At 45.2% G+C, this 27,870-nt stretch overlaps 1 protein-coding gene across 1 annotated transcript in view; it reads right to left on the reverse strand.

The window, feature by feature from the left end:
- The window catches only part of LOC111965890 (mediator of RNA polymerase II transcription subunit 12-like), a 50,073-nt gene that overhangs the window by 4,764 nt on the left and 17,439 nt on the right, over positions 1 to 27,870 (reverse strand). Inside the window, 32 exon segments of the mRNA XM_070444255.1 lie at positions 332 to 552; positions 772 to 846; positions 1,142 to 1,356; positions 1,754 to 1,904; positions 3,534 to 3,899; positions 4,343 to 4,492; positions 5,907 to 6,042; positions 6,233 to 6,342; positions 6,855 to 6,944; positions 7,538 to 7,649; positions 7,872 to 8,033; positions 9,269 to 9,426; positions 9,727 to 9,798; positions 10,422 to 10,601; positions 11,363 to 11,526; positions 11,716 to 11,829; positions 11,953 to 12,063; positions 13,937 to 14,057; positions 14,236 to 14,380; positions 14,540 to 14,767; positions 14,961 to 15,092; positions 15,897 to 16,060; positions 16,296 to 16,439; positions 18,359 to 18,477; positions 21,735 to 21,879; positions 22,436 to 22,609; positions 22,790 to 22,849; positions 22,961 to 23,190; positions 24,517 to 24,643; positions 25,124 to 25,255; positions 26,968 to 27,104; positions 27,367 to 27,477. Coding sequence (XP_070300356.1) covers positions 332 to 552; positions 772 to 846; positions 1,142 to 1,356; positions 1,754 to 1,904; positions 3,534 to 3,899; positions 4,343 to 4,492; positions 5,907 to 6,042; positions 6,233 to 6,342; positions 6,855 to 6,944; positions 7,538 to 7,649; positions 7,872 to 8,033; positions 9,269 to 9,426; positions 9,727 to 9,798; positions 10,422 to 10,601; positions 11,363 to 11,526; positions 11,716 to 11,829; positions 11,953 to 12,063; positions 13,937 to 14,057; positions 14,236 to 14,380; positions 14,540 to 14,767; positions 14,961 to 15,092; positions 15,897 to 16,060; positions 16,296 to 16,439; positions 18,359 to 18,477; positions 21,735 to 21,879; positions 22,436 to 22,609; positions 22,790 to 22,849; positions 22,961 to 23,190; positions 24,517 to 24,643; positions 25,124 to 25,255; positions 26,968 to 27,104; positions 27,367 to 27,477 — 4,756 coding nt within the window.

Here is a 27,870-nt window from a genome sequence, read left to right on the forward strand (position 1 = left end):
GTCCAATAGTGCTACAGCATGGAACAAAGACGTGTTCTGTGACTGCAGTGTCCAATGTTCCCATCTACCTCATTAAAGTAAATCAAGAGTCCAGTTTCTGGGTGGGACTGACTGATAACACTGTATCCAGATACTAGGCAGTGATGCTAAATGTGACATATTTAAGGCCTTGATATGTGCAAGAAAAAGGAGTGAAAAATGGAACTCCATGAACACAATATGAGCTAAAAGTAACCTAAATATCCTTAATAAATGGACAGTAGACAACCCTGTGCTATTGGGGTGTATTGTCCACACCCCCAACCCTCTGCAACTCCTCCCTCCTGCCCACCTTGGTGTGTTCTGCATGGTGTGTGAGTAGCCTGGTGCCTGCTGGTGAACATAGCCGCTGGGCCTCTGCCTCAGAGAGTCCACCACGGCCGGGTTGGCCCCCGGGTGGCTTCCCTGGAAGCCCTGGTTCCCATACGATGGAGGGACTATACCACCCGCCTGAGAGGGGTGTGGCTGCATCCCAATGTGGGAGCCGTACGTGGTATATCCCTGGGAGATGTTCTGCACATGGAGAGAGGGAAACCAGAATGTTCATGAAAATAGGACCAATATGCAGGGAGGAGATGGGTAGAATACTGATGATCAGGAATAGAGGACACTAGTTTATACATGTGGTCAATTTCAGAGGTGGAGGAAATATAAGAAAACAGGTTGTACTGATTCATCTGGAAAGAAAATCACATGAAATGTTGCTGAGAGTGTCTCATCTGAAAGACTTGCCTGACTTGGCTGCATGGAGCTGTATTGTTGGTTAGGCGTCATCTGCCTCATCTGTGGTCCTATCATACTCTGGTTCTGAAAATGACAAGAGACAACAGTCATCCTCCAATGTTCTCTAAAAGCAATGTGCTGCTTTTTACACCTGAAGGCCAACATTTTTTTCTCCACAGGGAGTGAATTCCAACTCAAACTTATCAACATGTCCTGCGTACAGCGAAAGCCAGGTTCAAGGTCCTATTCTGTGAGCATGTTAATAACACTTCTAGCACACTGTAGCACACTTCAGGCACACTGTGGTAGATCCAGTCCAAAATAACCTCTGTACTCACTACTGTCCCCTTCCAGTGGAGTCTAGTTACTGCACACTCACCAGTCTGACCTGTAGCTGCTGGCGCAGAATCTGACCCTGCGGAATGTTGGGTTGGGGCTTGTAGCCCATCGGGTACTGCTTGTCCATGCCCATCATGCCTGGCATGCCACCTTGCATGCCGGGCATCATGCCTGGGTAGCTGGGCCGCGTGGGCATCATCTTGCCCATTTGAGGGTTCCGGGCTGGTCGGTACGGGGTGTCCAAACCAGGGCCTCCTGAAGGGGAAAAAGATGAGCGTTAAAGTCAAAATTCCAAATAGCTTCAACACGGTCCTGGGGGAACTACACAGTCCTGGGGGAACTACAAGGTTGTAGGGTTTTGCTCCACCCCAGCATTAAAATCTAGTTCTGGAATGGAACAAAACACATCACATTCAAAGGTCATGAGAGGAATACAGGTTTCCAGAGTGTTTTTTTTCTTGATAGTAATGTAAAAACACACTAGTAATAAATACAATAGGGCCTGTATTCATCAGTATCAGAGTAGGAGTGCTGACCAAAGATCAGGTACGCACCCCGCTGTCCTTGTAATCTTAATCATCATGATCTATAAAGGCAAAACTGATCGTGGATCAGAACCCTGATTTTAGACAATGATAATGTTGGCACTGACCTGGAGGCAGAGGCTGGTTCTGGGCATACATGCCCATGGGCTGCTGGTTGTAGCCTATCCTGCTGTAGGGGTGGGCCTGCTGGCCTATGAGGGTGTCTGGGGGTATACACGTTCCATACGACACTCCACCCTGGGTACGGGTCACATAGTCCTGTAGAGAGGAGAAGACGTGCATCTTCTATGAGACATGCTACTTGTATAGAACGGTAATATGTGGGCCTTGCGAGTGGCGCAGCGGTCTAAGGCATCACTACAGATCTGGGTTCGATACCAGGCTGTGTTGCTGCCAGCCACGAACCGGGAGACTCATGAGGTGCAGCCAATCGTCAATTGGCCCAGCGTCGTCCGGGTTAGGGGAGGGTTTAGTCGGCCGGGATGTCCTTGTCCCATCATGCTCTAGTGACTCCTGTGGCGGGCCGGGCGCACTCACACTGACACGGTCGTCAGTTGTACGGTGTTTCCTCCGACACATTGGTGCGGCTGGCTTCCGGGTTAAGAGAGCAGTGTGTCAAGAAGCAGTGCGGCTTGGCAGGTCGTGTTTCGGAGGACCCATGGGTCTCGACCTTCGCCTCTCTCTCGAGTCCGTAAGGGAGTTGCAACGATGGGATAAGACTATAACTACCAAATAGATATCATGAAATTGGAGAGAGAAAAAAAGACTGGTCATATGTGCAACAACCTCATCATCCAGCTTTTGGACCCTTAGAACAAGGCCTTCAAATCCCTGTCAACATGCCACTCATGAGTGCTTAAAGCTATGAGTAACTTTATATTTCTAGATCTGAAAGGATCAGACCGGTATAAATAACATGGTTGCAACTCCATCTTGCCTTCTGATAGGCTAGGTAGAATACAGGACCTGTCCCAATGTCTCACTAACCTCAGTCTTGTTGGACAGGACCTGTCCCAGTGTCTCACTAACCTCAGTCTTGTTGGACAGGACCTGTCCCAGTGCTCATAACCTCAGTCTTGTTTGGACAGGGACCTGTCCCAGTGTCTCACTAACCTCAGTCTTGTTGGACAGCGACCTGTCCCCGTGTCTCACTAACCTCAGTCTTGTTGAGCAGGACCTGTCCAGTGTCTCACTAACCTCAGTCTTGTTGGACAGGACCTGTCCCAGTGTCTCACTAAACCTCAAGTCTTGTTGGACAGGACTGTCCCAGTGTCTCACTAACCTCAGTCTTGTTGGACAGGACCTGTCCCAGTGTCTCACTAACCCTCAGTCCTTGTTGGACAGACCTGTCCCAGTGTCTCACTAACCTCAGTCTTGTTGGACCAGGACCTGTCCCAGTGTCTCACTAACCTCAGTCTTGTTGGACAGGACCTGTCCCAGTGTCTCACTAACCTCAGTCTTGTTGGACAGGACCTGTCCCAGTGTCTCTACTAACCTCAGTCTTGTTGGACAGGACCTGTCCAGTGTCTCACTAAACCTCAGTCTTGTTTGGACAGGACCTGTCCCAGTGTCTAGCTAACCTCAGTCTTGTTGGACAGGACTGTCCCAGTGTCTCAATACCTCAGTCTTGTTGGAGTCATGAACCTGTCCAGTGGTCTAAGTAACCTCAGTCTTGTTGGACGGAGGACCTGTCCCAGTGGTCTAAGTAGTTACCTCAGTCTCTATGTTGGACAGGACCTGTCCCACGTGTCTAAGGTAACCTCAGTCTTGGTTGGACAGGCTGTCCCAGTGTCTAAGTAACCTCAGTCTTGGGTTGGACAGGACCTGTCCCAGTGTCTAAGTAACCTCAGTCTTGTTGGACAGGACCTGTCCCAGTGTCTCACTAACCTCAGTCTTGTTGGTGGACGGTGTCTTCTTCTTCTTGGTCTTCTTCTTGGTTGAATCGGACGACACCACAGAGACGCTCTTCTCCGGCTTCACTGGCTCCGCCATCTTCTTCTCGGGTTCCTGGGGTGCGGGCGTGGGCGGCTCCTCATCCTCAGGGGGCAGGGGGAGGGGTTCCAGGTAGTAGCTGCGCGGCTTGGGCTTCAGGTGGGTGTGGTAGAGGAGGAAGCGCTGCTGTTCCTCGAACTTGGTCACCTTACGGTCCACGCGCACCGTACCAAACCAGCCCCAGGAGAGAGGGGCCGAGTGCTTGAGGCCCTCGAAAACATCCCACGGAGAGATCTTCTGCTTGGTCGACACTTGGAGACCCTGACGGTAAAGGAGGAAGATGGTTTTACATCAATAAAAATTACAATTATTAGTGTTGCAAGAAATATCTCCTGACAACTACGATGTTGAGAGGCAGGAATATTAAGCAGGCATGGGTTCAAATACAATTTGTTTTCAGAAACTTTGAGCATTTGAAGGTGCCTGGACTGCATCTAGACAAGAGTGTATGGTTTACAGTTTTGGGACTATTCCATTGGTTCCACTTTTCCAGGCAATCTCAATCAAGTATTTGAACTAAAACCCAGGTCTGCTATTTAGAGAAGTTACTGAAGACATTCCTAGTGAACAGCTAAAAGACAAGATTTTATGAAGAACCGTGTGGGACAAAAAGTCAATCTCAATACTGGTGACAGAGAAACAGTAATACAGGCAACAATTGAGTTGACAATACCTTCAAAGGGTCAGAGCTCATAGTACTGTACCTCCTTCTCAAAGCCAGCGATCTTGTTGCCCTTGGTGTCAATAAGCGAGCCCTGTGGTTCACACGTGATGACATCACGGGTCTGCTTGGGCAGAGGGAGCAGCTGCCGCACCTTCTCCAGACTCTCTGACTGCCGGTCACCCAGCTCTTTCTGCAAATACACAACATTTGAGTTGTTGATACCTTTGAGCAGAGAACGAGACAAAAAGTATTTAATTTAAAAGTTTCCTAGCATTTTTTGAAAGTAGTTTGATTCAACTGAATTCTAGGCGAGTGGGGACCTCTTGTGGCGAGCACAGAGCATAATACCCTTCCACTGACTTCAATAGATAAAATACAAAATGGTGGAATACTCTGCTACATAGGACATACATTATTATATATTCCACATAACCACAAGTATGTGGACACCTGCTCGTCAAGGATATCATTCCAAAATCATGGGCATTAGTATGGAGTTGGTCTCTACTTTGCTGCTATAACAGCCTCCACTCTTCTGAGATGGCTTTCCACTAGATGCTGGAACATTGCTGCAGGGACTTGCTTCCATTCAGCCACAAGAGCATTAGTGAGGTTGGGCACTGATGTTGGGCGATTAGGCCTGGCTCACAGTCGGTGTTCCAATTCATCCCAAAGGTGTTCGATGGGGTTGAGGTCAGGGCTCTGTGCAAGCCAGACAAGTTCTTCCACACCGATCTCGACAAACCATTTCTGTATGGACCTCGCTTTGTGCATGGGGGCATTGTCATGCTGAAACAGGAAAGGGCCTTACCCAAACTGTTGCCAGAAAGTTGGAAGCACAGAATCATCTAGAATGTCATTGTATGCTGTAGCATTAAGAATTCCCTTCACTGGAACCAAGGGGCCTAACCCAAACCATGAAAAGCAGCCCCAGACCATTAATCCTCCTCCACCAAACTTTACAGTTGGCACTACGCATTGGGCAGGTATTGTTCTCCTGGCATCCGCCACACACAGATTCGTCCGTCGTACTGCCAGATGGTGAAGCGTGATTCATCACTCCAGAGAACGCTTGGCATTGCGCATGGTGATCTTAGGCTTGTGTGCGGCTGCTCGGCCATGAAAACCCATTTCATGAAGCTCCCGATGAACAATTATTGTGTTGATGTTGCTTCAAGGCAGTTTGGAACTCGATAGTGAGTGTTGCAACCGAGGACAGACAATTTCTACGCATTTCAGCACTCGGCAGTCCCGTTCTGTGAGCTTGTGTGGCCTTCCACTTCGCGGCTGAGCCGTTGTTGCTTCTAGATGTTTCCACTTCACAATAACAGCACTTACAGTTGACCGGGGCAGCTCTAGCAGGGCAGAAATTTGATCAACTTACTTGTTGGAAAGGTGGCATCCTTTGGCGGTGGCACGTTGAAAGTCAGAGCTCTTCAATAAGGCCATTCTACATCAATGTTTATCTATGGAGATTGCATGGCTGTGTGCTCGATTTTATACAGCAAGGGTGTGGCTGAAATAGCAGAATCCACTCATTTGAAGGGGTGTCCACATACTGTTGTATATATTGTGTACATCCAGTGTGATGTGTGTGATCTTACCCGGAGCTTCTTGACCAGGTTCATGTAAGCCCTCTTGTTCTCCTCCATGCTGCCCTGAGAGATGCTAGACATGTCAGCAGCCAGCGTGCCATTAATTAGCACACTCAGCATGTCTAGTACCGTGGTGAAGAGCTCACTGAGAGAGAGAGAGAGCGGGGGGGAGCGAGTGAGCGAGGGAGGTAGGGAGAGAGAGCGAGCGAGCGGGAGGTGGAAGAGAGAGCGGGAGGGGAGGAAATTATACAGGGATGCATTACATGGTGACATTACAATAACAACAAATGAACACATGAAGTTTAAAATGTGTGAGCAGTTGTGTTGTGACTTACTTGTTGGACTGCATGTCCACTGTACCACTGCTAATGATGTCGAGGAGTAGCACGGCCCACTCCGTGGTCTGCTGTGTACTGCGTTGTACCGTGTCAAACATCCCACCCACCTGGACAGCAAAGATAACACATCCAATTTCTTTTTAGTATGCATTTCAGAACCGTTCATGAAAACTCAAAGGGCGAGAGTTAAAAAAAGATATTATAATAATTTGATCTCTACGTACTTTAAATGGATAAAACAACAGTGTTCTGTAGCAGTAAGTAACTGGGTTTCATCTGTTTACAGACGTACTTTGTTAAGTTCATGTTTTAAGTATCCCTATATTTCTGTTATTACTCTGTGCTATCACTCTGTTATTAGTACGGCTGTGCCGGAGTCTCACTGTTGATGGACCTGACCTGAGCGCAATGGCAACCATGTATTGTGGAAATACGGTTTAGTAAACGTTGTTAAACTAGAACTTGGTCGTTGTGTCATTTTAAGTTAACACTTTCCAATCCTTCCTAGTGAGGAATTTCAGTCCCCTTAGATACCATCTGGTCCAAACTGATACTGAGACAAGTGACCACTTCCAGGCATGACAGGGATAACATGACTATGATGACGAAGAGCCCTCACCAGATTAAGCCGCAGCTTCAGCGCCTCATGCATCATCTGCTTGGCCTTGCAGTCGTCCTGGTACTGGTCCTCCCGCCAGTTCGTTACAATCTGGAAGATGGAAACGCAGCCAATAGCCGCAGTCAGTATGAGACGGCACATTTAGCCAACATTAAGCACACTGAGGGGGGAATCCTAACTTGAGATGTACATTTTTACACAAAAGTGTGTTCATTGATGTCAACGGAATCTTCAGTTATGCACACAGATCTCAAGTTGGGATTTGGGCCTAATAGAGGTGAAGTGGGAGAAGACGGGGGGAGTTGTCTGACTCCTCCAGCTGAATTCTTCCGCTGCTCTATGTTAGCTACATACTTCAGACTGACATTGTTGAAGTGATGTCAAAATGACAGTTGTACAAAACAAAGTCATCAGTGATTGGATTATCTCTAAGTAATCAGAATATTAAAACCAATGACATTTTCAAACCGCTGCTTTAACCACGTGTGTTCTGGCTCTGGGTCAACCCATCAATTTCTGGGACAAATCGGAAAAATTAGAATGTGTTTGCGTTCTAGAAATCGTCAGGGAGGTAACTCCCATCCAGACTCACTGCAGAAAGGAAACAAACTTCTGTGGGCGTGGCGTAGCATTTGGAGTTTGGGTAGACAGGAAAATGGAGGAGAGGCTGTGTTGAGTGTTACCTGCTGCACCTGGCTGTAGAGGGAAGTGAGGAGGCCCTCCCTCTGCTCATCCTGACCTTTTAGACAGGTCAGCACCAGAGACAGGAAGGGCTGCTGGCTCAGCAGAGACATGCTGGAAACAGACAAAAGTGTAAGGGCAATACATCCACCATCAATTTGGGAATATTGAAGCTGGGGCAAAAATGTTATCATAATTGCATCATAATAACTCCTGCATCCAATTTGTTTTTAGTATCTAACACAGATTATCACGCTTTCGGGATGAAAGTACAACTATGTTGACAAAATGAGCATTATCCAAATGACCCAAAATAGTCGGGGTGAGTTGTCTGACCTTTTCTGTTTCTGCCGGTCCCTCTCCTTGCGTGAGGAGGACCCCAGATGCTGGCCCTTCTCTAGCTCCTCCCCTGCCGCCTTCAGGACGTGGCCCTGGACCGAGGTGGGCAGCTTGGCTATCAGTGGCGCCACCAGCCACACACCAGACCGCTCAGACGAACTGGGGGGAACACAAACAAAAAGAATGAGCTGTTACGCTGAGGTTAGATTTCACCAACAATGAGAAAGCATGTTTGATGATTCTTTAGCTTACGGGTAGGAAACTAGATTCAGCCACGGGATCATTTGTGTCACAGCGGATGGTCGGTGGGCCGGAACATAATTAAAATATTTGTACATTGCAAATTAACAACAACTAAGCCCAATAAGAGATTGTATTTGATAACAATTTCATACCTTGATTTCATTGAGACACGATCACGTCTCTTTTTAGGTGCCAGGCGCACCGGTTTTATAGTTTTTACTGAAATCTTCAGGGGGACAAAAACAGTCACTCGCAGGGCGGCTTTGGCCCGCGGACCACCTGTTTCAGACCCCCGCTTTAGCGGATTCAAATGGTTTCACCAAAAGAGATAATATGAAAACAATGGATATTTTCTGGTTGAAATTTGATAATTGGTAGTACCTATGATCCATGCTTGTTTCAATGCATTTCAACAAAAAGTTATAATCAAATAATAAGATTGCAAATAACCCTTTTACCATGTGTTTTCTCCGATAACTCAATATTCCTACATATTTTTTACGGTGTGGCTGCGGATCCAACTTTTATGGACCCCTCTTTCCGACAGCTAAAGGTCCAGAAGCTTCTCCGCATGTGTGAGTCTCTTTACTTTATGAGAAACCTGCACATGCTCAGGCTACTCAGGCGAATGGTGCTTGTTTAATAAAGTAAAATCAATGTTTGAAAAATGTAAGTATTCTACATAACAGAAGTGAATATAATAGCGTGACCAAAACTCAAAAGCAGACATCACAAGGCAAAATATGTGCTTTGATTGAAACTAAAAACACAGGTATGCTACAGTTTTTAACACCATGCTCTAAAATGTACTCTGTACGTACTTTGAAACACTGTATAACTCAAGAAGATCTAAACGCATATCCCCATGAAACTGATGGAGATCAAATAGTTGGTATGCAGCTGCTACATAGACATTTCACCAGTAAAACATGAAGAATTATCATTCACCATTGACAGTGAGACTTGTGAAGGGAGGGGGACCACAGAAATGTGTGTGTAAAGTAGAGGCAAAGAAACCCATGCGCAGAACGTGATTCAGATCTTCAGCTCTGGTGAAAAGGGATTCAGGGGGGCGGGAGGGGGAGGTTACCTACAGTTCCGCAGTCTCTACCTATTTTTAAAAAGGGAGAATTTAGAAAGGTCACACACACCTCAACACTGGTTTCTTGCTTGGGTTGTTGCTGTTGGAGGCAGAACCTCCAGCGCCGGCTGACCCGTTCCCTGAGAGGTTGGTGGAGTTCATCTCCGCTGACTTCTGGAACACCTCGATAGTGGCCTTGGCGATGTTCTCTAATAAGGAGTACAGCTCCTGCAGGGAGACAAGGAAGACGAGTTCGTCCACTTAACCTCAATCACAGGGAATTGATCCCTGAACAAGATGGCTGCCATTATCATCACATTCTACAGTTATGAAGGGTTATGACATAGAATATTAAAGTGGGTTATCTCAATGTACTTCATTGAATCAAAGGCACACTTGAACTTTACAGATGGATTGTATTCTAAATCAATATTTTATTGAAAAAAACAAAAATGCTTAATTGTGCCTAGATGGCAGTGTTGTGAGTGTTTTCAGGGCCTTACAGGACACTGGAGTCTGGTAACTTACGTTGTTAGTACTCTGCTTGATCATAAGCTGCAGCTCCAGGGATGACTGTCTCATGGTCCACTGGTCCATGTTCTAGAGGCAGGAGGATAGGACACCACTTTTAGACATTTATATACCACAATCATCTCCAAGCAGTTAAATAGTCAGAGACCTTTAGCTCCACTCTCCCTGTAGCGCCACTTTAGTCAGCAGATGGCAGTAATGCCATTCACAAAACTCAGAACACTCATGTACCCTAATGTGGTCTGCTGAGCAAAGGCAGGGGTTCAGAGACAGTTCACCCACTGATTCATTCTAGCACCCACAACTCCCCCATTTCTAATGAATGTGCCGTGTGCGTCTTTCTGCTGTGCTCTCAGCCATCCCCAAGGATCATCTAGGGCTGACACTGATTCACTTACAACTTGCCTTGATGGCTTCAAAAAACCATTTCAAAGCAATTTCCAGAAAAAGCTTTTAGGTCATACATCTGCTGCCCTTGATGGAAAAGGGAAAAGTGAAAATTCTACTCTGCCCATGAGAAGTGCTGTCTGTTGCCAGGGCAACATTCAGCGCAGACAGAAATGTAATGTTTCCTTATTCTACATTACAGAAAGACATGTTTGTTCCACAAAGTTTTTATCTGAATGTTCCACAACATTGTGCCCTGCTGAACGCAGCCCTGTGGTCAGTGCATAGGGCTTGTGTGGGCTGACCTGGAGGATGTGTTTGATGCGCTGCCTCTGGGGGTTGTCCCCCTCCTCACTGTCCAGCTGGCGGTGGGGGTAGCAGATGAGCTGCAGCAACCGCTGGGCCTGGATGTTAACCAGCACCGGGTCCTGCAGGGCACTGCTGTCCTCCGACAGGGACCTGAGACAGCGCTCGCCCACCCACTCCTGACGGAGGATAGCAGGAGAGATGGGTGAAGAGAGAGAGATCACCAAGGGGTATATACTGAACAGGGTTTGGGTTAATTCAGTTTTCAATTCAGTCAATGCAGAAAGAGAATCGAAATTAAAATCATAATAAAAAAATTACTTATTGTATCATATGAAGAAAATAAAAAAATCACTACATCAATTTAAAAATACTTTCTGAGTTTGTTTTTCCACTGTACACAATCTGTCAACAACAGCTAGGCACACAGTCATTTTATTTATGGTAAGAGCAAATTGAGATGTACAATGACTGCACCTGTCGACATTCAGCAACTACCACTAAACAATGTGCTTCTCTGTGGAAAACAGAAGTAGTGGTCATGACTCAAGTTTGTAATTGTTGGTGTTGTGGAGGAAAATAACAGACTAACGGGTGGGGGGGGGGTCAACCTTGCCTATCATGAGAGCACCAAGGACCCGTTTTCAAAAGTTATCTATCTGGATTTAGACTATCGGATAGAGGATTAAATGCATAGAAATAGAGTGCCATTACCAGAGAAGGGGTCAATTCCATTTCAATTCAGGAAGTGAACAGAAATTCCAGTAGCTTTCAATTTGAACAATTTGAATTTCAGTTTACTCCTGGGTTGACTGAAATGAAACTGTAATGAAATGGACTCCACACCTGGACATTACTGCATTCGGAAATATGCAGCTTCTGGTGTGAGGGAAAAATGTAACCCTGGTGTGAACGATAACCTTCTTTCTCATGTTCTCACCTGTTGGCAGATGCTCTTCAGCACATACTTGGCGTACACGTCCAGGCTGGCCGTTTCTATGGAGACGGTGCGGCCGCCCGACTTCTTGGAACCCATGTCGTCATCGGCGATGTCGTCGAGGCCGGCGGGGTGAGAGAATCCCGATCCCTTCAGTTCTGCATCGCCTAGAGAGAGATGGAGAAAGAATGTTACAAAAAATATAACTTAAGGGTTATGTGGTCTTACTGGTGACCAGTTGTAATAGATAGACATTTAATAACTATAATTACATCAATCTAATCACATTCAATTGTCAAAGTGGACTTATATGCAACTTTAAAGACAAAATAATAGCATAATACTGAGAGTTGTACCCAGCATAAAGACGGCCTTTAGGACAGCAAAAACAGCTCCAACCACTATGCTGTTCTGTGAGGCAGCCAGAAGGTGACGGTCACACGACGACCGGATCCCAACAGAAGATTTATCTGCAAAATATAAAATTGTATCTTTAAAACAATCATTAAATCAAAGCATTTATTAATTAATTAACATTTCCTCCGATGTGGGTTCAAATGAATGTGGGGTGCCGGGGATTGCTGTGTGTGTACCTGACTTGGCTCCATCCTGGGGGCAGGGGTTGCGCTGGGGGGTCTTGAAGAGGTGCAGCAGGATCCTGCAGGTCAGACGGGCTCCGGGCTCAGAGTCCTGCTCACTGCAGGCTGGGGGGAGAGACACACAGAGAGCAGTAGAGAGGTAGGTTAGAGGGGCACACACACGCCCTCAACACTGAATCTAAATTCTTCAAATTTAAACAAAATTCTAATACATAATGAATGGGCCAGTATGACCCAAAATATATAGACCTTACACTAACAGCCTTGAGCTTCAAGTTGTCAAGATGACATGGCAAATGAATAACACAGCCAACTACAGAGAACAGAAGCGCTTGAAGAACTTGGAAGGTGTCCTAAATTGACTTTCAAGGAGTACCAAATACTAAGTGCCATTTTCAGAGCCTGGCTGCGAAGGAGTGTCGCCAAACAAGAATTCGACACATAGCTGAACTGCTGGCTAAGGAGGAGAAGGGGAGGGTGGAGGGGGTTGTCTGGCAGCACGCGTGGTAACTAACGCCCACAGGAGACTTTGAAAACAGGCTGAATGGGGCCTTGTCCACTGAGCAAGGGGCAGCCTTGACTGGCCACAGCGCATGTGCGTGTGCACACAAACTGCAGAGAGGGATCAAACACACTGTGGCATTTACCTCCCTCTCAGACAAACATAAGTAAGCAATGCATTATGGGGCAGGGAGTTCCTTCAGAACCTGGAGTGTCATTCAGGCAGGGCAGGCCTCGGTGTACCATTCAATAATTTCTAACAGGACCTGTTGGCTGGGTAGCTGGGCTACATTAAATATAGATCCTGTGGAGAGACTTGGACCTGAGAATCTGTTAGTTAAAGTCTGGGTGGTATTCATTGGGGCATGAGCTTGAAAACGTTTTCCAACAAAACGGGCTGGGCGATATGACAATATATATCGTATGACGATAGAAAAACGTCTATCGTTTCATATTGTGCTCTATCGTTTATTTCGTTGTGTCGCAAATCACACTCTTTACGGCAATATTCTTCGTCAATTGGACGACGCTTTGCGTTCTTCCACACAAATTTGTAAAACAAACAAACTTCGAAGACAGTCTACGTGACACAGAGCTCGTACCTAAAAGAGAYGCAACTTCGGTCTCATGGACGTGGTTTGGGTATGAAAAGTCTGACACAGAAAAACCGTGCACTGCAAAATATGCCGGAGGCCGGTCCCGAAAACAGGCTGAAACACCACTAACCTATTTTACCACCTACGCAAGAATCATGTAAAACAGTACGGAGAGTCTACGGATAAGACCCCAAAAAGTACAGTCGAGTGCTCAAAACAAACCCTCGACTCAGACGTTGCAAGAGACTTTTGCCCGCGGCACACCATATGGCAAAGAATCACGAAGCTGGAAGGAGATAACAGCTGCAGTTACAACTTACATCTGCAAAGACACGGCTCCAATTCGAGAAACGGGGGTTTCGTGAGTTGGTGCCAACACTCGACCCAAGGTACCAAATGCAAATTGATGTGACACGTATTAATGCCAAAATAACATGCAAAACAAGCAAGCCCCCCCCCAAAAAAATATATATTTTAGGCCTACATTTATTTTGTTTGCAACTGTAGTTGAAGTGTTTTCTATTTACCTTTATAGATTTTATACATTCGTATTTTTACATGCTTAATTTAAAATTTGCACAGGTTCTAAATAAAATAAAATATGAGTAAGTACCTTTTATTTGTTTGATTATAATTCAAAATGTAATAAGAAATAGGCCTTTACATGGTCATTTTATATAAACGTTCATTTAATTTACAGAAAATGTGCTATATCGTGATATGTATCGTTATCAGGATGAGATTTTGGCCATATCACCCAGCCCTAGTACATTTCTTATTGGAAAAGTCCAGGTAGTCCCTCAATGTTTCAGTTTGTTTTCTTCCATTTGGTGCCTAATGTATTAGGACCCTGGCTAAGGGTCTGACAGAGGAGCTCTTACCAGCGTTGAGGAGGGAGGGGATGGCTACGCAGCGGACCAGGTCCTCCAGAAGAAGACACTGGCGGGCGATGAGGATGGCTACGAAGGTGGCCAGAGAGTCATGGAAGGAGAGATCGCTGACCTGAGACGGAAGAGAGAAGGAAACAGAGAGGAAATGTTCACAGTTGATGTGAACTGCCAGTGTTCCCCTCTAACCCGTGCCTCACAGAGCCTGAGTGAGCAATGCACATTAATTGGTGCAGAGAGAGAGGCGCAAGGCTATTGCAAGGTGTGTGTATGCTGCGAGTGTGAACACTCACATCCACATTGCACAGGAGGTCGTTGAAGCCACAGTTGCCGTTGTTGGAGGAGCAGCAGAGGGCTTTGAGGACGCCCAGCCACTCAGCACTCAGAGAGCGACAGTAGGCAGTCAGCTCCGCACATAGGATCCCAATGTCATTCACCCTGCAGAGATAGACATTAAACTCGTAACACCTTACTATTGAATTCAGGTAAGATACGTATACCTGGTGAGTTGACAGTTACCAAGTCAAGAATCCTATATTGTTTCAATGCATAATTGATTGTTTGTTGATAATGGTTTTATAGAAAAACAATGCTTGCCTCTCGGGGTCCCTGTGGTCCACGCACACGTCCATGAGCACGTTGCAGACGAAGCTGTAGCGGTTGGCGGGGCTGTCATTGAGGATCTTACCCACCATGCTGTGGTTGAAATTGTGGGCCGACGGATTGGCGATGGCCTCCATCATGAACACAGGGTCCCACAGCATGTTGGAGTCAGACGGGTCGATGTTACAGTATATGGAGTTCTTCACCTTGGAGCAGAACTCACTGGACAAAAGAGGGAGAGAAAGGACACCGATTGGTTCTCCTATCATTATATGGCTACCATGTGGGGCAAAATATTTTAGTTTCAACACAATATTAGCATGTAACATGACTTGGCCTCCTAAAACATCACAGGGAAACTACAGTATACAATAAAACTGCATTGAACAGTTGCTAGTGTATGTTGATGTTTTACCTGAAGATCTCTCCAAACTTGCTCTTTAGGTGACAGCAGGAGGTATAGAGGTCGTACAAGTAGGCCAGGATACAGCGCTCGGCTGAGGAGCAGTCGGCTGGGTTCACCCCCGACTTCACCACGATGCGCAACCTGGTCAATGAATAGTATTAAAACAAGCTTTCTGTACTAAATGAGTTATAGAAGACAGGTTGAATCGAGTGCAGGATACAAGGGCACCAATGGAATAGTCCACACTTCAAAGTATTTGAGGGGCGTATTTGATTTAGTTACAATTTTCTATGACCCAGGTCTGTAAAGAAAACAGAGGCGGGTTTATTGGCAGTGAATAGATTAGGTACCCAACTGTTTCTGCATCCAATAACGCAATGTTATTGAATAGCACCCCCAGGCTATAGAGGTGAATGGTTAAGGCTTGGATAACATTAGCATCCAGGCTATAGAGGTGAATGGTTAAGGCTTGGATAACATTAGCACCCAGGCTATACAGGTGAATGGTTAAGGCTTGGATAACATTAGCACCCAGGCTATAGAGGTGAACGTTAAGGCTTGGATAACATTAGCACCCAGGCTATAGAGGTTAATGGTTAAGGCTTGGATAACATTAGCACCCAGGCTATAGAGGGAATTGGTTTTAAGGCTTGGATAACATTAGCACCCAGGCTATAGAGGTGAACGGTTAAGGGCACGGCCAAATTGGCCCGTAGATTTGATCCATATCTGTGATTTCCAATGCTTTCTCAATGGGCGTCGCACGTTGACGGTCAACGAACAAAAAGTTCAGACGAGTTGAACTTTTGGTAGGCCGACGGTTACATTAGCCAATTAGAAAAGAGGAGCACGCACACAGACCAAAATTCACCCTTTCTAATTTGGTGTCCGTTCTCCACGGAGCAGTCTGGCTAAAGCCTAAAGGGTTAAGCTTGTAAGACTTACCCGTCAAAGACCTGTGCCGTCTGCTCTGGGTTGAGGATGAGGCAGGAGTGGTACCTCCTCAGCACGGCCACGATGCACAGACACAGACCTGTGGTGTAGCTACCCACCAGGCTGGATGACTTGAGCAGCAGCTCTGCCTCCACCAGGCTCAGCTCATTCAGCAGCTAGATACACACAAATGCACAGGGAAGAGAGAGAAGGTTATAGAAAGACGATTCATACAAATGATACTAAAGCATAAAGGGGAGAACAGCAGTAAACAACCACTAACAGAAACCGGTGAGAGAGAAGCAGACTCAGGCATAAGAGTAGACATTAAAGGAAATATTACTGTATAAATATGAGAAGTGGAATTAAATGCTGTGATTATATGCCTTGACATTAGAGACAAAGCTATACCTGAATGGCAAAGTCGATGAGGCCACTAATGTTGAGGGAGTACTCCATGAGGTCAAAGATGAACTGGATGTGCTGGACAAGGGGCAGGTGATAGGACATCCCTAAGGCAAAGCTGGTGATCTGTTCCAGAACATTCCTGGACACCTAGTCAGAGAGAAGGCCAACAGGATTATTACCTCTACACAGTAGTGATGTGCATTTCGCTAACAATGAGTTATTTTGGAACAACTCTTTTTACTGACTTGAGTCATTTTTTCCCCTGGGTGACTAATTTTTTTGACCTGCTGGTCGCAATGAGTCCTACAGCAGGATTAATACATGTTCCTCAGGCTCAGCGGCTCCAGAGACGTGCTCCGACCAACTGCAGGTCATATGCGTGCAGGACAATAGGTCATGAGCATAGAGAAGAAAAATACATGTTTAGACAGTAGCGGTGGGTAAAAATCACTGGGGAAGCCAAGGCCAAATGATCGCAGGCATCCCTTGTCTTCAATGCTACGGGCGGTAACAATGTCAAACTCATTTGGACCAGACAGCATCAGATAGATGGCCTACACGTAGAGAGACAGAGGGGCGCTGTTTCGCTCGCTCAGATGCTTCCTCCTGTGAGATACATTCAGCCTCTTGTGAATTGAAGGAAAATTATGAAACAGATAGACGAAAGATACATTTTTGGGGGGGGGTACATTTTTTGTGGGAAGCCTGGCTTCCCTGAGCATACATGAATACACGCCACTGTGTTTTGAACTGATAATTGATCACATTGGAGCAAGAATGACTGCAATTAATTGATTATTGAATGTTATGATGGACACAGCTTTGAGAATCCAAAAGCCCCTGCTCAACAAACTCCAATCGTTCGGGGGGCTTCAATTAGTGAACGACTGTGTTTATTACCTTGCCTGACTACCCAGACTCCTTGCTCTGGCCAAACGCTACACCACGCATATTTGTTTCTTCTCAGCAATGGGATGTACAGTATGTAGCGAACAACAGAGCAGCGGAAGAATTTAATGTGAGTTGTCAGGATACTTATTACCCTGACAGTAGTCAATGCATTCCGCCAAGAGTATTTCACAATCTAGTCTGGTTGCGGCCACAACTAGACCTTGTTTCAAAACTATCAATAAATAATTGTATTTGTATGCCTAGGAATCAACCAATATACATAGTTTAAAGCACACGTTTACAAGTCTGTCACAAATGACAGCTCCAATAAGCCCCCTATGGTGAACGCCATGCTAGTAGAATCATGATCAGGCTTGGAAATGTACTATTTTTTGAGGGAGTGATCCATGCTCAATCAAGCACAATCATAAGGTGAGACAAAAAAATGTCAGATGGCCCTTTAACAAGGGACAGGCCGTTACCATAGTAATTTGGGCACTTGCTTGTCGGTGATAAAAATAAAATCTCAGACTGCAGCAGACAGTTACAGCAAACTCAAACTAACATTGAAAAACCTAGCGTGTGAACAGAACGATGTAACTAGCCAAGAAACACAGGGACAAAGTCACACTTTAGTAGCCTTTCTTGACAATTGGACCAACATTTACTTGTGGGCTTTGGATTTTTCAAAACCGTTTCCAAATGCTCTGTGTGACCACCCGCCAACGTGGCTGGTAAAATATAAATTCTACCAATGACAAAATCTTCCCGCATTAGGCAGATGTTAATTTCCAACCCTGATCATAACTCTTTCGAGTTTTCAGGTCCATCGTTCGTGGTATTACTGACTCAAATTAACGAAATTAGTCAAAAGATTGGTTATTTTGACTGAACGAGCCAAAAATACTTGTCAATAAAGAGCCGAACTTCATCACTACTACACAGGCCTACTGAATATCCATAACATTGTATACTCTAGTAAAGTAATTGAAAATATCAGTTTGCAATTAAAGACATTGTTTTATGAGAATCATTTAACTGTACCTCCAGAAGAATTGAATGGCGGACATATCATAAGTATCGATTTTTACCGAATAACTTGACGATTACAATAGCAAGTTTTGGAGCACACTTAAAATGATGAGACTGAACAGCTATGGGGGGGGATGTCTCACCTGAGAGGTGACCTGGTGCTGATCAAAATGGGAGAGGTGCTGGAATTTGGAGAATATGTCCTCTGCTGTGGGGAAGGCCTCAGGCTTAGTCCTCTTTCTCTTCTGTCCTTCCTCTCCTCCTGACAGAGAAGAGACAAATCAAAGTCCTATCAAAAAATATATACAACGCATCATGTAAAGTGTTGGTCCCATGTTTCATGAGCTGAAATAGATTCAAAACATGTTTCATACGCACAGAAAGCTCATTGCTCTTGAATTTTGTGCACAAATTTGTTTACATTCCTGTTGGTGAGCATTTCTCCTTTGTGCTGGGGACAATAAAAGGCCACTCAAATGTATTCAGATTGTAACGGCTGTCGTAGTCGTTCTCCTCCTCAGACGAGGAGGAGCATGGATCGGACCAAGATGCGGATTGGTAAGTATTCATTATTTAATGGAAAAACAACAAATACTACAAAATACAAAAAAACAACAAACGTGACTAACCCGAAACAGTCCTGTGTGGCCCAAACACTGACACAGGAACAAACACCCACAAAACACAAGTGAAACCCAGGCTGCCTTAGTATGATTCTCAATCAGGGACAACGATTGACAGCTGTCTCTGATTGAGAATCATACCAGGCCGAACACAAAATCCCAACATAGAAAATCAAACCTAGACCAACCCACCCAACTCACGCCCTGACCAACTAAAACAAATACAAAACAAAGGAAAACAGGTCAGGAACGTGACACAGATCCCCTCCCTTTCTTCACATTGATACGTTACAGCCTTATTATAAAATGTATTAAATAGTTTTCCTCATCATTCTACACACAATACCACATAATGACAAAGCTGAAACTGTATTTTAGAGATGTATTAAAAATAAAAAACAAATACATTATTTACATACGTATTTAGACACTTTGCTATGAGACTCAAAATTTAGCTCAGGTGAATCCTGTTTCCATTGATCATCCTTGATTGGAGTCCACCTGTGGTAAATTCAATTGATTGGATATGATTTGGAAAGGCACACACTTGTCTATATAAAGGTCCCCAAGTTGACAGTACAAGTCAGAGCAAAAACCAACCCATGAGGTTGAAGGAATTGTCCGTAGAGCTCCGAGACAGGATTGTGTCGAGGCACAGATCTGGGGAAGGGTACCAAAACATTTCTGTGGGATTGAGGGTCCCCAAGAACACAGTGGCCTCCATCATTCTTAATTGGAAGAAGTTTGGAACCACCTAGAATCTTCCTAGAGATGGCCGCCCGGCCAAACTGAGCAATCGGGGAAGAAGGGCCTTGGTCAGGGAGATAACCAAGAACCCGATGGTCACTCTGACAGAGCTCCAGAGTTCCTCTGGAGATGGGAGAAACTTCCAGAAGGACAACTATTTCTGCAGCACTCCACAAATCAAGCCTTTACGGTAGAGCGGTCAGACGGAAGCCACTCTTCAGTAAAAGGCACATGATAGATTGCTTGGAGTTAGCCAAAAGACACCTAAAGGACTCTGACCATGAGAAACAAGATTATCTGGTCGGATGAAACCAAGATTGAACTCTTTGGTCTGAATGCCGAGCGTCACGTCTGGAGGAAAACCGGCACCATCCCTACGGTGAAACATGGTGGTGGCAGCATCATGCTGTGGGGATGTTTTTCAGCGGCAGGTACTGGGAGACTAGTCAGCTTTGAGGGAAAGATGAACAGAGCAAAGTACAGAGAGATCCTTGATGAAAACCTGATCCAGAGTGCTCGGGACCTGACTGGGGCAAAGGTTCACCTTCCAAAAGGACAACAACCCTAAGCACACAGCCGAGACAATGCAGGAGTGGCTTCGCAACAAGTTTCAATGTCCTTGAGTGGCCCAGCCAGAACCCGGACTTGAACCAGATCAAACATCTCTGGAGACCTGAAAATAGCTGTGCAGCGACGCTCCCCATCCAACCTGACAGAGCTTGAGAGGATCTGCAGAGCAGGGAGAAACTCCCCAAATACAGGTGTGCCAAGCTTGTAGCGTCACACCCAAGAAGACCCGAGGCTGTAATTGCTTCAAAAAAGTACTGAGTAAAGGGTCTGAATACTTATGCGAATGTGTTACGTTTTATATTTTTTATACATTTCCAAACCTGTTTTTGCTTTGTCATCATGGGGTATCGTGTGCAGATTGAGGGAAAAATATTATACAATGGATTAAATGTTTAAGGCAGTAAAGAATCAAAATGTGAAAAAAGTGAAAGGATCTGAATACTTTCAGAATGCGCGTGACACTCACACAGCCTTTCTAAAAAGGTTAAAGCTCTACTGATGACAAATGGTTACGTCCCAAATGGCACCCTAGTCCCTATATATAGTGCACAACTTTTGATCCGTCCCAAATGGCACCCTAGTCCCTATATATAGTGCAAAACTTTTGATCCGTCCCAAATGGCACCCTAGTCCCTATATATAGTGCACAGCTTTTGATCAGGGCCCCTAGGGCCCGTCACTTTCAAAGTTCACATTATAATGACAGTGCTCAAATGGCTTAAAAACTAAAAAGGAACAGAGAAGGTTATGCAAAGCACAAGGGAAATGGGCTTGTAACCAGAAGGCCATCTGCTCAACTCCTAAGCAGGAATATGGCTGAACATAAATGACTTGAATGACATAAGAAAAAAGCCCTTTAGGCTGCATAATTATAACTTCTCAAATCCCCCTTGTTAATGTCACATGCTAAGAGAGATAAGATGAGTGGCAGCAAATTACAGCTACGAGCATAGAAATTGGACAGGATGGAAATTAATATTGAATATAGGATGCTAGCCCTGGAGTCAATCGTCAAAAATCCTGTGTTCAATAATGAAGAACAGAGAGGAAAGAGTGTTGGAGAAGAGATATGAAGGTTTCTGAGGACAGTTTTCAACTTGGGAAACGTTATTGAAGGGATCAGATAGGGGCAGATGTAACAGCAGACTTTCTCTCAAATGGTACCCTATTCCCTACATAGTGCACTACTTTAAGTAGTAGGAATAGGGTGCCATTTGTGATGCACTAAAAAACAGGCACAGCGTCCATCAAAAACAAAGTTAACAAAATAACGTCTCACTGCAATCTGCTCAAACAGTATCTGTAATGTGATAGACAGGGGGCACATCTGCTGAGAGTTGTGAGAATATACAACCTCACTCAATAAATCTATGGTTGCGCATCACGACTGGTGCTCAAATTCATGTCAAAGTCTGGAGTTTCCAGAACGAGCATAGTCTTTTTCTCTACGAGAAAAATTCTAAAAGTAACGGCAGATAGAAACTCAGAGGCCATATTGCTCCAGGGAAAACAGAAGGCCCATAGATGAGGTCATTAAAAACAAGAGTCAAATAAGAACTGGAACTAGTACTATTCTTACCGGTCTCTGCTGTGCTTTTGCGGTTGAGCACCTTCAAGATGTCTTTGGTGATTTTCTTGATGGCGTGCCTCGCTTCGTCTCGCTGCTTGCCCACGCCGTAGAGCACCACCAGTCGCTGGTTACACTCGTGACTGGCACTCTCCTCCTGGGGACGACGACAAGTCAGTCAATGTGTGCACTGTGCATTATGTAGTGGAGGTAGTTCACATAGCCTGAGATCTGAAGACTTATGTCGGCACTAATAGCTAATGCCTAGACTTTAGCTCAGAAGGCTAACTGTCAAGGAGTGAGTCAATACATGCATAGTGGAGGTAGTTCACATAGCCACCCAGTTGTTATGAGTCATCTGAGATCTGTCTTTTGTTTAGAGGGCTAACTGTGTCAAGGAGTGAGTCAATTTGTTCATAGGCTATGTAGTTGAGGTTGGGTGCAAAGCAATGCCAGGAAGCTGAAAATGTGTGTTTTAGCTTGAAGGGCAAAAATTACCTTGAGTTAGACCAACAACCAGTCCCAATGTAGCAGCGGTAGTTCACTAAGCTTTGCTGGGGTGATAAGTAAACTTGTCTGAAACTATAAAGCTCCCAGAGCCTGGGCTTTAGCTCAGAAGGCTATCATGGTCTACAGTTGCACTGATGACCCAGATTGAATTCCATCTGTGAGTTAGAGCTGAGCTAGCCAAATCCTCTCTCAGGGCTGTTTACCTGGGGGATGGGGAAGTGGGTAGCGTATTGGATGTGGCGGGGCTGCTCGTACACCAATGGGAAGGCAGGATCCAGGGCCTTGTCTTTGCAGGCGCCCTTCCCTTCCTGTTCCGGGGCAGGCTTCTCGGGAGAGGGGCTGCCCTTTGACTCACAGTGAGTGGGGGGAGAAAACATCTACAAAACAAGAGACAACTCAAGTTAATAGGGCTGCACACAGCATGGAAAGGTTATCCAGAGGTGAATGGGACAGTCTGATGGAGCACAGGTAAGAATACTATGTAGTTGTGCCAGGGAGAATATTCACTAGTACACATTAGCTGCCCACTTCTACTGGCATGATGCAAATACACCTACCTCATCGAAATTAGCGCTCGAGTTGTGATCGATCTCCATTAACTCGGAGAGACCAGTGTCCTGTATAAAGAAAAGAAAATACACGTTTCATTCCAAAACCAATTCAAAAGCAGTGAGTAACTACCGATGATACATCGTGGACACTAGCACAGCTGCCACCACATAACATGCCTCGTTCTTGACGCTGCTGCCTGCATCCTGCTCCTTGCGCTCTGATTCGTCTGAAGGCTCATCACTAGGGGAACGGGGGCGGGGCAGGTGGGAGTCAGAGGCCAGGTCCCCGCGGGAGATGAGCGTGCACATGTAGATGTTGTGAGAGAAGACGTCGTGGCGGATGAGCTCGCAGAAGAGCAGCACCAGGTTAGAGAACTCCACACGCTCGCTCTCGTTGCCTGCCTCCGCTGAGAAGGGACAGATGGGGATAGTTTGTCACTATACACTCCAGCATTAGCAGCAGTAAGAGACCAGTCATAAACCTTTATAATATAATCTTTAACAGACACTTTGATCCAAAGCGACTAACAGTAGTGCACACATACATTTTCATATTGGGTGGCTAAAGCGGGAATCGAACGTGACGTTGCAAGCGCCATGCTCTGATAACTGAGCCACACAGGACCCTGTGTACCATGCTAACCCAACACTAAGGTTGCTAAATTTGGGTAACATTCCAAAAACTCCCAGGTTTTCCAGAAATACCAGTGGGGAATTCCATAATTTTCTGCTTATTCCATCCAGAGTCCAGGAATCTTCTAACCAGGATTTCTTTCACCCTACTCAACACCAATACCCTTTTCCCACTATGTTGCTGACCTGAACCATACTGTGCTGTTGTGGATTTTTTCTTTTCACCATTGTCCTTTTCAGCACTATGGTGGATGTGTAACCAGGCCAGCGCAGTACAGCTCAAGTCCCAAACCCATAGTAGTGCATAACAACTCAACCGCTGGGCAGACTAAATCCAAAAGAGTGCTGGAATCAAGAGATGCAGAGAGCCTAGCGGGAACATAAATGGGACCCTATATTCCCTATATAGTGCACTACTTTTGACCAGGACCCATAGAGCTGTGGTCAAGTGCCCTAATCAAAAGTAGAGCATTATATATGGTGTTCAATCAAAAATGGGTACCATTTTTACTCTTGTAGGATGGCTAAAATTAGAGTGACTAAATCAATTGAGGTCAGAGAAAAAAAAACTGGAAAATAGCATTGCGTCAGCTGGGCTGGATGCTGTGGAAGAATTAAGGCTAACGGACAGGCTTACAGTGGAACTCATCTTTCTTCTCAAATCCGGAGGACATAAAACAATATAGAGGAAATATATACATTTTCATATTCTAGTATACACTTTTCTTATGAATGATTTCAAAGATTTCTCAGAAAAACATTTGTGAAACATCAACGGAGCACTGAGCGTACCGCTAGCTTTTTATTTTCAAAGCCTTTTACATTTAATTCAGCTTGTGTCATGTTAATTTGGCTTTTTGCGACCAGCGGAAACAACTTTGCAGACGAACACCACAACATGTAGAATCCTCAAAAGTCTCTGCGAGAAAGCGCACCACTCTGTCAAGAGAGCTCAGTGCTTATCAGATGTATTAAGTTAGGAAATCTGGGCAGAGTGGGTAGACACCTTACAGTATAGGGAATAGGGTGTGATTTGGGAAGCAGCCGCAGACAACCCAAATAAGGGATTATAATTGACTACTAGTGAAGGGCAGACTCACTGAGCATGGGGGCCTGGGTGTCCAGGAACTGCAGGAGCACGTCTTGAAACACAGGCAGGGTGGCCGCCGAGAGAGATCCTGAAGAAACTGAGCCTTTCTCATCCACCACCTCCGACTCGCCGCACCTCTGCGAACACAGACAAGCACACACACAGCCTGAGAACCACTGCCATTGAGCAAATATCCCTTACATATGTGATAAGCATGGTATAACATTTGAACAATAGTTTCTTCAGTTTTGTATACACAAGTTTGCAGGGAATACAATTTAATTAAATGGATTGAGACAGCATTGCACACAACAATAGCCTTGAGGAAATACAAAAACCTATACCTCACATCTTCTAAAACAATTCAGAATCTTGTTATTAAAGGCTGTGGCCATCTTCATCCTTTATTTACACAGGTGAAATCTCGGGATTAAGATCTCTTTTGCAAGAGAGACCTGTTCTCACGAGGCAAAGAAGAAGGCAAGAAGTATCCTTGAGAATACTCAGGAATAGCTGTGGCTGAGTGACAAGGCCATGTGTCACTGTGGGGCAGTCACGGTGCTGTAGTCATGAATCGGAAATGTGTATGTGCACGAGTGCGTGGGCCACTGTCTCACCTCGGCTTCGATCTCCGCTTGTCTCTTCTCCAGCAGCTTGGCCACCACCATGGCCCTGTGACGGCCAGACCTCTTGCAGCACACCGCCCACTCACACAGCAGGGTCACCACGGCATCGTCATCAGGGGACATCTAAACAGAGAGAAACATGTCAGGGAGAAGACCATACAGCACGGAAGCCTGGGCCCATCTAAGTAGTGTTTCTGAAAGAATACAATGGAATACAGTTCATTGTCTCCAGAAGAAGAAATTCTATGTATTCTACAGTAATGATTAGGGCCAGATGGTGTTAGTTGGCTTCTTGCTCACACTTGACATTTTGCCTTTTCATATGTGATTGAAAACCATTCAAGGTCCAATGCAGCTATTTTTATCTCAATATCAAAATCATTTCTGGGCAAATTTCCTTCAGGAAAGTATAAAAACATCGACTTTTTACACATTTTGTTACATTACAGCCTTATTCTAAAATTGATTAAATACTTCCCCCCCTCAATCTACACACAATACCCCATAATGACAAAGCGAAAATGGCGCTAGAAATTTTTGACAATAATAATAAAAAAATAAAAAAGTATTTACATAAGTATTCAGTCATTTTGCTATGAGACTCGAAATGGAGCACGTCCGAGCAAAAACCAAGCCACGAGGTCGAAGGATTTGTCCGTAGAGCTCTGAAAAAGGATTGTGTCAAGGCACAGATCTGGGGAAGGGTACCACATTTTTTTTGCAGCATTGAGGGTCCGCAAGAACACAGTGGCCTCCATTTTTAAACGGAAGAAGTTTGGAACCACCAAGACTCTTCCTGGAACTGGCCGCCCGGCCAAATGAGCAATCGGGGGAGAAGGGCCTTGGTCAGTCAGGGAGGTGACCAAGAACCCGATGGTCACTGTTACAGAGCTCCAGAGTTCCTCTGTGGAGATGGGAGAACATTCCAGAAGGACAACATCTCTGCAGCGCTCTACCAATCAGGCCTTTATGGTAGAGTGGCCAGACGGAAGCCACTCCTCAGTAAAAAGCACATGACAGCCTGCTTGGAGTTTGCCAAAAGGCACCTAAAGGACTCTGACCATGAGAAACAAGATTTTCTGGTCTGATGAAACCAAGATTGAACTCTTTGGTTGAAATGCCAAGCGTCACATCTGGAGGAAATGGAGCAAAGTACAGAGAGATCCTTGATGAAAACCTTCTTCAGAGCACTCAGGACCTTACTGGGGCGATGGTTCACATTCCAACAGGACAACGACCCTAAGCACACAGCCAAGGCAATGCAAGAGTGGCTTCGGGACAAATCTCTGAATGTTCTTGAGTGGCCCAGTCAGAGCCCAGACTTGAAACCAATCGAACATCTCTGGAGACCTGAAAGTAGCTGTGCAGTTACACTCCCCATCCAACCTGACAGAGCTTAAGAGAACCTGCAGAGAAGAATGGAAGAAACTCCCCAAACAGGTGTGCCAAGCTTATAGCATCATACCCAAGAAGACTCGAGGTTGTAATCACTGTCAAAGGTGCTACCACAAAGTACTGAGTAAAGGGTCTGAACACTTATGGAAATGTGATAAGTAAATTTTTTAAACATTTGCAAACATTTCTAAAAACCTGTTTTAGATTTGTCATTATGGGGTATTATGTGTAGATTGATGAGGGAAAAAACTATTTAATACATTTTAGAATAAGGCTGTAACGTAAGACAATATGGAAAATGTCAAGGGGTCTGAATACTTTCCAAATGCAGTGTGTGATATATAAAAAAACAGAAAAATCAAATTTTAACTGCACTGGGCCTTTGAAGTCTTCAGACTTGACATATGCAAGAGTGGTCATCTAAGAGAAAACATCTTTACCTCGTGGCCGTCTTTGCTCTGGCCCGAGCCGAAGATGCGGTTGTAAAGGGAATCCAGGGAGTTGCTGAAGTCTGACTTCTCAAAGCTGTGGTTGTCTAGAACCTCCAGGGTGTGTAGGACCCTTCCAATGGTGAAGCCTGGCGAAAGCAAGTAAAACACAAAATGTTACTAATTTCCTTTTTCCTTATACATCCAGGACCAGTTTCCCAGGCAAAGATGAAGCCTAGTGCTGGGCTATAAAGCATGCTCAGTGGAGAATCTCTGTTGAATTAGATTATTAGTCCAGGACTAGTCTTAATCTTTGTCTGGGAAACCAGCCCATATAGTCATTGTCTGGATGCCATGTCATGTCATTTTATAGGTGTTATTGATCTAATCATGAAGGAGCAGTTTCCTTACCAGCAGTTGTCTCCTGACATTTATCAAAGGACCAGCGGAACTCCACAGCCTGCCCTCTGTCCTTGACCTGCTCCTCTATTTCTCTGACCTTTGCACGGACCTGAGGTAAAAGCACAGATAAGACAGATGGGACGACATAAGCAGATGGGACGACTGAGAAGACAAAGTCAATAGGCATGCAATGATGTCAACCTCTCAGCGCGTGGAGGGCATTCAATCAATCAACCGACAAATCCAACCCCCTAAATCCAACCCCCCAAATGCATTAGTCATAATCCAACCCCCCAAATGCATTAGCCATAATCCAAACTCCAAATGCATTAGCCATAATCCAAACTCCAAATGCATTAGCCATAATCCAAACTCCAAATGCATTTAGCCATAATCCAACCCCCAAATGCATTGCCAAATCCAACCCCCAAATGCAATTTAGCATAATCACAAACTCCAACATGCATTAGCCCATAATCCAAACTCACAAAATGCCATTAGCCATAATACACT

The sequence above is a fragment of the Salvelinus sp. IW2-2015 genome, linkage group LG6.2 (assembly GCF_002910315.2).
Source record: "Salvelinus sp. IW2-2015 linkage group LG6.2, ASM291031v2, whole genome shotgun sequence".
NCBI lineage: Eukaryota > Metazoa > Chordata > Actinopteri > Salmoniformes > Salmonidae > Salvelinus > Salvelinus sp. IW2-2015.